This window comes from Cyprinodon variegatus, unplaced genomic scaffold (genome assembly GCF_000732505.1).
Source record: "Cyprinodon variegatus isolate N-32 unplaced genomic scaffold, C_variegatus-1.0 Scaffold57, whole genome shotgun sequence".
NCBI lineage: Eukaryota > Metazoa > Chordata > Actinopteri > Cyprinodontiformes > Cyprinodontidae > Cyprinodon > Cyprinodon variegatus.
This window is the reverse complement of record NW_015150510.1, coordinates 691,221-699,828: the sequence shown is the minus strand read 5'-3', so window position 1 is coordinate 699,828 and position 8,608 is coordinate 691,221. Positions and strand designations below refer to the sequence as shown.

The 8,608-nt window shown below is 42.3% G+C and overlaps 2 protein-coding genes across 2 annotated transcripts in view; one reads left to right on the top strand and one right to left on the bottom strand.

Moving 5' to 3' along the window:
• Nucleotides 1–545: 545 nt before the first annotated feature.
• Nucleotides 546–2,595, top strand: ahsg (alpha-2-HS-glycoprotein). The gene is made up of 7 exons (XM_015371364.1): nucleotides 546–804; nucleotides 934–1,044; nucleotides 1,131–1,212; nucleotides 1,295–1,449; nucleotides 1,536–1,631; nucleotides 1,747–1,815; nucleotides 1,893–2,595. The coding sequence occupies exons 1-7, from the start codon at nucleotides 607–609 to the stop codon at nucleotides 2,286–2,288; spliced, it is 1,107 nt and encodes a 368-aa protein (XP_015226850.1). The 5' UTR covers nucleotides 546–606; the 3' UTR covers nucleotides 2,289–2,595.
• A 1,861-nt stretch (nucleotides 2,596–4,456) lies between these two features.
• The window catches only part of LOC107082602, an 8,430-nt gene continuing 4,278 nt past the window's right edge, over nucleotides 4,457–8,608 (bottom strand). The window contains exons 4-6 of the mRNA XM_015371371.1: nucleotides 8,185–8,300; nucleotides 4,580–8,102; nucleotides 4,457–4,512 (exon numbers count right to left, since the gene is read on the bottom strand). Coding sequence (XP_015226857.1) covers nucleotides 4,457–4,512; nucleotides 4,580–8,102; nucleotides 8,185–8,300 — 3,695 coding nt within the window. The remainder of the gene's footprint in view (nucleotides 4,513–4,579; nucleotides 8,103–8,184; nucleotides 8,301–8,608) is intronic.

The following is an 8,608-nucleotide window of genomic DNA, read 5'->3' as shown; positions in this document are numbered from 1 at the left end:
TTCTGGACCGGTGAAGCTGAAGTTTTTTTGTTTTGCAATTTATTTTTAATCTGTCTTCTTCGAACTCCAGTTATTGCTGGGTTCTGCTTTTTTTTCCCCCCTACTGGATAAAAGCGTATGCATGGTGAGATCATGCAAAGTCCGCATAGAGTGGCCCAAAATGAGTTGAACCCCAAGCCTTCTCAGAAACCATTAATGACACAGAGTGTGATGTAACTGCAGCCTAACATTTATTAACAGATAAAGTGTTCAGTAATTCCATAAATCTAGAAAAGCAAATCAATTTTCAGCTTAAGAGGAACAGAAAATGGTTTCATGTCCTGGATTATATGTTACAAACTATATATGATCTGTACCTTTATTGTAAAAGTGCTACCGTCTTATTTGAACCGGTGGTCCCTTGTTCCAAGCTAGACTTTGTCTCCGTTTGTCTTGGCAGGTCCCCTGATGTCGGGTGCAGCCCACATGTGACGCAGGAGGAGGGGTGAGCTCTGTGTTTGACGTGGATGGATTTAAAGCACAGCATAAATACAACACAGCCATCCAGAGCTCTGTCTCTTCTTTTGGTTTTCTGCTCGGCTCGTTACTCTGATAAGGTTTTCAGAAATGCATCTCTTGAGCATTACTGTGGCTTTGGGACTACTGGGGGGGATATTGGCTCAGGTGAATGTGCTGCGGCCTGCATGCGACTCCCCAGAGGCAGAGGAGGCTGCCATAGTGGCTCAGGATTACCTGAATGCACATCACACCCATGGCTACAAGTATGCACTGAACAGGATAGAAGAGATCAAGATCTACCATGTGGTAAGTCTGCGAGTTTATTACCGGTTTCCTGGAGAGGTTAATTTATTGCATTTCTATAGATCTAATAATTAAAGGAAAACACTGATGTATGCTGAAAAGTTTTTTTAAATCTTTTTTAATCTGACTTAGGCTGAGGGAGACGACACATATGTGCTGGAAGTTGAATTACTGGAGACGGACTGCCATGTCCTGGACCCCACACCTGTTGCCAACTGCACAGTGAGGCCCAAACATCTGACGGTGAGGACGCATATCATCCTTCTTAGATGAGTTACAGTAAACCTTCTGTTTGCCGTATTTAACACTGACTCTCTGTGATCCTGCAGGCGATCGAAGGAGATTGTGATGTGGTGCTAAAGAAGGTTGGCGGTGTTCTAACCGTCACTGCTTTCAAATGCAAAACAGAAGGTAAGGGTCAAGCCAGCTGCATCCAGTAATACAAAAAAACCCCAGCATAGATTCATTGAGTGCTTTTTTGGTTGATATTCAGAATCAAGAGAGGACGTGTGCGTCGGCTGCTCTACCCTCCTTCCTCTGAATCACACACAAGGGCTGGAGTTTGTTAAGGCCTCACTCAATAAGCTTAACAATGTGACACAAAATCTAACATACACCCTGTTGGACGTCGGCAGGATGTCTACACAGGTTGGTCTCAATGCATTAACATGCATTATTGGTCAAAGTCATGAAACCACATGTTCTGAGATGCAATAACCCTTTCAATGTCTCAGGTTGTGTCTGGCGGCCAGAGGTACATCTCAGAATTCGTTGTAATTGAGGCCAGTTGTGTCAACGACACTTGCGTACCTCTGAATGACACCATGGCTGTAAGTACAAATGAGAGCATATAAGAATATGAGTTACTGTGAGTTCTGTTTTTTTTTTTTTTTTAGTAAATAACACAAAAAACACAGTATACAGAAGCCTAACTACTTTTTGCAGGCACGTGGAATTTGTACTTCTGAAGGGATGGACGATCCCAGCGTGAACTGCAAGATGTTTTCCACTTTGGTAAAGTTCTTGAACTTCTTTACACTTTTAGTTGCTCTGAGCCACCCAAAAACTGAAACAAATCTTTCCATTTTTAGATGCCGCTTGTAGATGCCAACAGCACTGCAATGCCCGTCTTGCCACCACATGTTCACGTCCACTCAGATAGAAATTCTCACAAGCATGGCTTCGGACACCACAAACTCACAGCTCACCACAACCCCCACATGAGTGACTATTTGTCAGCGGAATCTGCAGAGTCGGCTGAGGTGGTCCCCGTTGCCCCTGCTATAAATGTCTCCACTGATGGCCTCAGCAGTCCCTCTCCAGCTTCGGACGACTCTTCTTCAGATGCTTCCTCAGCCAGCGCAGAAGTTCCCATCGCTGTGGTTAAGAGGGAGGCCCCTGCGTCGATTGTGGGCGATGCTCCTGCAGCTCAAAATGTTCCTGTTGCTCCAGTGCAATTGTGCCCAGGAAGGATCAGGTTCTTCTAAATGTCTTAAGCTCTTAAAGACTCAATAGCTGCTTTAACTACATTGATAGAGGAACTGCTGTAAGTGTGCTGTGATATATCACTCTTAGGAATAGGAATAAAGTTTTTTAACTGGCAATACAAGTAATGGGGTGAATAAAGCTTAAAACTAATAGTTAGTATTGCATGCAATTGTTTAATAAAGATCAATCCTTGTTTTTAACTCTTTTTTTTTTTTTTTTCCTTAAACCCAAGTTTAATACAGTAAAGTTACTGGTCAAGAAAAGTTTGTCATCTGTGGTTCAACGGGTACATTAAAAAGGTATTGACAAAGTTCACAGTCCTGTTTGTTGTGTTAACTCAAACAAACAGGATGCCTTTGTACACAGGGCACTTCTGATAGCTGGAACAGGGGTGGATGTGTCGGGAGGCATGTAGTTCAGAGGTCATCTGCTAGACCACAACATTTAAAGTTATATCACTATGGTACTCTAACCTGCAGCACCTCCCACCCCAACTCCTTTGGTCTTAAAACACACCTTCAAAACCAGTAAAAAAATAAAAATCAGTGTCCAGTAGTGAGGTCATTTTTCTCCTGCATTTAAATCCAATTTGAGTGGCAGTCCCACTAGAGGATACTTGGAAAATAGCGTTGTCACTCGCATTAACTTCCCTGTATCTCAGAGCTACAAAGCACCATTACTCTCAATGCAGCTGGGAAATACATATCGACGAAATGTCTGAAGATGATGGTAATATCGTACAATATATTTGATTTAAATCAGTTTACATCCTTTTTGCTCAAATTTGTTGTCTTTATACAAGTTAGTGAAATACAAGGCTGTCTCAAGTAAACTGATTTGCTCTCAAAAGCAGATTTTATATTTGTAAACTTAAAACACTTTTATAGTAATAACCAGTTAGGTCTAATAATATTGCCAGGTCTGCATAAGAGGTCACCACAGAGTAAACCCCTTGCTCAAATTCACTTTTTTTTTTTGCAAGCCTTGACGCAGTCCAATTCACCTTTGCTGGCCCTGCCATGTCCTAAAACCTCCAAAATCCAGGGGTGTTCAATCACTGAGCTGTGATAAGTGCAGCAAAGAACATGTGGCTAATAATGCCATTGCCCTTACTGGGCTATTCATTCTGGCAGCTGCATCCTCTGAATGTCACATAGCACGGTGCTGCAGCCTGATCAAATCCAAAGTTTCATGATACGTGGCTGACGAATGGAGCTTACTTTTGCCCTGCATTTAAGGTCAGTTACGTACGTATCCCATGATTCATTGTGGGTCGAGCTGCTCCATGCTCAGAGGAAAAAGGGGTGGTGAATATTGTAAATGCAGCTTAATATAGTACAAGAAAACAATTGCATCTTAATAAAAATTTAAATTGTTAGTAAACCAGATAAATTGCAGGTAAATTTTGGTTTATTGAAGGGTTTTATCTTTCCCTGTGCAAATGTGTTTGCCTTACACTCAAGTACAGATTCCAGTACCTGCAGTGTATGAACTACAGGCTGGTCAAATAAAATTAGCACAGATGTGTGAAATTTAGCATCCAATCTTTGCTTGCTTTGCGCATCAACCGTTTCAGTTACCTTGCAACAGCTTATGCTGAGTAAGGAGCAGTGACTGCCACAAGACTGCTTAAATATATAACCAAACTCTTCCAGCCTAATTTTTACGGCCGTCGAATGATGCAGCCATTAGATTCAAACACACAGCAAGAGACAGAACTGAGCCAAAAGACTGCTGCCAGGTTGATGGCATTGAAAGTTGAAAGTGTGTTTTTCTGGCCAGAGACTGTAGTGGAAGATGACCCCTCAATTACCTCAAACAGATTACCATAATAAAAAGTTGGGGTATTTGAGTTATTGAGTAGTAGTTATTAGGTATTTATTTACAAAACTCTGCTTTAAACTTCTCCCGTGGGAAGCAACGGGCTGAAAAGTTGGTGCCAAGGGGGCCTTTTGGGGTATAGGTTCTTGCTCAGGATTAGACCAGTGATCTTACCGCAATTGTCGTGTGCTCCAACAACTAGGCTACCACTGCCTAAACTACCAAACTTTAAAGTTTGGTCACGTGTCTTAAGTCAGATGCCATGCAGTCTCCTTTCAAATTTTCTATACAAATATAAAGATTTAAAAAAAAAAATACAAAAAAGCACAAGTAGTTTTCAAATTTATTAAAGAAAACTTGGATCTTTTGGATTTCTTTTGGCCATCACAGGTTTTTCAATTCCTGTAAGAAACAAAGACATTAGCTAAACAGATAGGAATAAATTACTATTCAAGATATGATTACATACCCTGTGCTAGTTGGTCCGAGCCTTTTTCTTCAGCCTTTCCTGGAACATTTGCAACAAACAACTGGCTGAAGTCAGAAGGTGGCGGATATTTCCAGAGATTTTCAAACGACTTCAGAATTTCTGGCTTTAACTGTTCAGCACTGAAAGATTGCTCTGGGTACACATCCAGAGGATTAGAGTCATCTTGCATGAGGTTGAAAGAACTTGATGCATCGTCACCCCTCCGCATATGGTTGACGTTACCAGGTGGGAGACTAGACGTTCCTTCCCACAGCCTCTCTAGTTTTTGCGTTTTTGCCTGCAAAGACTCCAAAGTGTGGGGATCAGCATTTCTTAAGAGTTCAAAAGCTTTTGAGTTTGCACCATAAGCTAAATCTCCAAAAGAACCCTTAGAATCCCTTAATCGATGGGGCTCCCTTCCTGGTGGGCCATCCTGTAATAATACAAAACTCTGAGGTTCTGAAAACAAATTTTGAGGCTTGTGTGTTTTTGTCAAATTCTTTAAGCTCATCCCAGATAGCATTTCTTGGGATACATTGACACCTACAGAGGTATTAGATGCAGGAGAATCTCCAGGCATGTAGCGAGAGAAAAACCTGTCAATTGCACGTTTAAAGTTATGTGTTGAACGTTTGTATTCAGATTTGTGCAAAGATTTCTGCTCATCAGGAGGTTTACTTTGCTGTTCTACCTGTAGAACATGTTGGCCAAGATATGACATTAAATCAGGCCTAGACTGGAGCATTTGTTCAGCAAACCCAATGTTGAAAGGTTCATACTCTACTACTGGCTTAGATTGCTCATTGCCTAAAGCCCAGAGTTTAGATGGGTCATCAGGATATTCAGATTTAAATTGCTCCAGGCTTGGTTGCAACCCATTTTGTCCCACATGTGGCAAGTAGGGATTTTGTAATTCAGTCCCAAAATAAGGGTAAAATTGTTCTCTATTTGCAATCATGCCAAGACTACCTCTTGAAAATGTAGCGCCACTATCTTGTGGTCTGAAAGAGTCTCTGTTTGCACTAGGAGTTTGAGACTGAGGAGAAATTTGTGCTGAGGCACTGGTTTCAGCAGCCTGCTGAACTGCTGGTGATGAGAGCTTTTGTGGTACTTCAGCAGTTTCCAAACCTTGGCCAACACCAAAATAAGATGCAGGCGAGAAACTTTTATAAGTCTGGGGCTCAGGTTTAACCTCAAATGGGGCAGAAATGTGAAGATGCTGATGTAAAGCTATTTGTAGGCAGCAATTAGATAACCCAGATGGACAAAAATTAGGGCAGAATACACGATTACCATGTTTTGTTCCAAGAGTGTCCAGCTTCTGCTCGCTTGCTAAAGCAGCAAGCTTTTGCATAGAAGTAGCATAAGACTGTTGGGCAGACAGGGGCTGCTGAGAGTGGAAAAAGTTGAAGAGGTATTCACGCTGGGCCTGTGGAAGGCTGGCAATAGGCTGCTCTGAAAATTGCAAGAGATTACCCACTAAAGCACCTTCACTCATTTCAAGAACTGGCAGCTTTGATTGACAGGGGCCATATACAAGCCCCTGGGTAGGTTTAGTTGGGGTGTTGGCCAGCTGATTTTCCGCCCACAGCTGAGAATATAAGCACTTTTGCTGTTCTTGACCAATAGGTTTTTCTGGCTGCAGTGACTCATCTTCAGCTATGGGACTTGAAGTTGGCTTTGGTTGAGTTTTCTGGTGGTAATGGTAAAGTGGCTGGGATACCTGGCCCTTAAGATGTTCTAATTGCTGGGGTTGAGCAACTGTAGTGGGATTTGTGGCTGGCTTTGGTTTGGGGTACAAGTCAAAGAAATGCTGATAGACTTTGCTCTGAGAGGTTGCAGACTGTGGCATTTGAGTAACAGCTGGTTGTTGAGCTGCATTTGTCTGGGTATAGAAGTAAAAGAAGGGTGGGTATACCTGAGGTTGAGAAGTTGCTTGCTGTGGTTGCAGAGTTACAGCAGGTTTCTGGGTTGGTTTCGACTGGGGATAAAAAGGAAATAAATGAGAGTATAACAGGGCTTGAGGATTTGCTGGCTGTGATGGCCAAGTTGCAGCAGGTTTCTGGTTTGGTTTTGGCTGGGGAAAGAAAGGAAACGACCCTTTTACCGGGGCTTGTGTAGCTGCTGGTTGTGGTGGGGGAGTTACAGCTGGTTTTTGTGTTGGTTTTGGCTGCAGATGGAATGGGAACAAATGAGAGTAGAATTGGTTTTGAGGAGTTGCTGGCTGTTGTGGACGAGTAACAGCAGGTTTCTGGGTTGGCTTTTGTTGGGGAAAGAAGGGAAATGACCCTTGGTATATCTGGTCTGTAGGAGTTCCAGGCTGTGGTGGCTGATTTACAACAGGTTTTTGGTTTGGTTTGGGATAGAAGGGATGCCAATATGAGTATTGTTGGGCTTGAGTTACAGCTTGCGGTGGCTGAGTAACTCCACTGGGTTTTTGAGGTGACTGAAAATAGAGAGGGTAGAAAGCCTGGTATAGATGACCCTTTGTTGTTTCTGGTTGTGCCCGAGCAAATTCAGCAGGCTTTGAAGCTTGTTTCTGCTGGTTGCAGAAGAGGTAGAATGAATAGTACATTTGACCTTGAGAGGTTTTTAAGTGTTGTAGCTCCGATCCCTGCAAGGTGCACAACAGGTTGAACAGCTCATTTACTTGTCGATTTGGAGCTTCAGGGTGGGATGAATGAAAGACATCTGCAGGTTTGGAGACTGGTTCCATTTGGGTACACACAAGTTGTAATCGCTGATTCAATTCACCCTGAAACATGCCAAGCCATGACAACCAAGAAGGTCCGGATGGCTGAGAGGCTACCATCTCTTGAGTGCAGATTAGATGGACCGGCATCTGTTCACCTTGACCTTTCTGAGACGTGGGACGAGATTGTACCGGTTCCTCAGGTAATTTTTCAAGATACAACGGATATGAATTAGAGAGCTGGGATAAAGCATCTGTGTAATAAAATGAATGAATGTTCTGTCCTTGCACTTTAGAGAAGCTTGAGGGTTGCTCAGGTCTCTGAGGGTCAAGTGGGAAAACATGTTTATTTGGATATTGATCCAAATTAGATGGTGGGAATTTGGTCACTGGTGGCCTCATTTCTGGCATTGTTGGCAATTGTGGATAGAATTGACCAACAATAGAATGATCTGTAGATTGTTTAACTTTTTTCACAGTGGTAGGGCTTTGGAGCTGTTTAGTAGGGGTAGTTTCTGGGTTTTTAAGGTAAGCATAAGGAAAACCTGGGAAATTATAGTAAGGAAAATACCCAGGATTTGAACCCTGATTTGTCCCGCCAGGGATCTGCAGGTTCTGAGAATAATCATATGCCTGTGAATCTGCTGTACGCGTAGGAAGCATTAAGGGATTTTGTGTAGGAAAGGGATGCATCCATTCGCCTAGAATTTCCCTTTCGTGGACAGACCCCCCAACTTGGCTCCCAGACAACTTGAGTTGAGCCGCCGACAACGATGGACAGGAAACCTTGGTCTCTGCATCAGCCGCCAACTCAATGGTGTACATTCCATCCTGCACACAAATGTCAGTATTTAACATTCCCCCCCGCTGAGAGGAGTGAGCATTTTATTATAATAAAAACATAAAGACTCACCTTCTTTACTAAGCAAGGTGCATAGTGTACAGAGATGACAACACCTTCTGGATGCTCAACTATGCCAAATGCACAGCGATGAGCAGCAGTCAAAAGTGATTCCCAGTTTCCATTTACTGCAACAAAAAAGTAAGGGAGGAAAGTAAACATTTAATCGTTTTCTGTTGCATGCAAGTTAGATTTTCAGTCCACACCCAACTTTAAAGCCTGATTAAGAAAACAAAAATGGATAGAGTACCCAAAAAATTTACTAGAGTAGTACTATAACATGTAATGTTGTAATGCTACTGTAAAAAAGTTGTCATCTAAGAAATTACTCAAATTAAATGGTATTCAGCAGAAAGGCTACTTGAATACAAAATAATTGTTGGATAACATCAGATTTAATGTTAATAAATTATCAGGGTTCCTACAGCATAAGGCA

What these genes read in the sequence shown, in the direction of transcription:
- ahsg (XM_015371364.1), top strand. Translation starts at nt 607, where the DNA reads ATGCATCTCTTGAGCATTACTGTGGCTTTGGGACTACTGGGGGGGATA. An exon ending in AGATCAAGATCTACCATGTG is followed by an intron (nt 805 to 933) that starts GTAAGTCTGCGA and finishes AATCTGACTTAG; the next exon opens with GCTGAGGGAGACGACACATA. An exon ending in TTTCAAATGCAAAACAGAAG is followed by an intron (nt 1,213 to 1,294) that starts GTAAGGGTCAAG and finishes GTTGATATTCAG; the next exon opens with AATCAAGAGAGGACGTGTGC.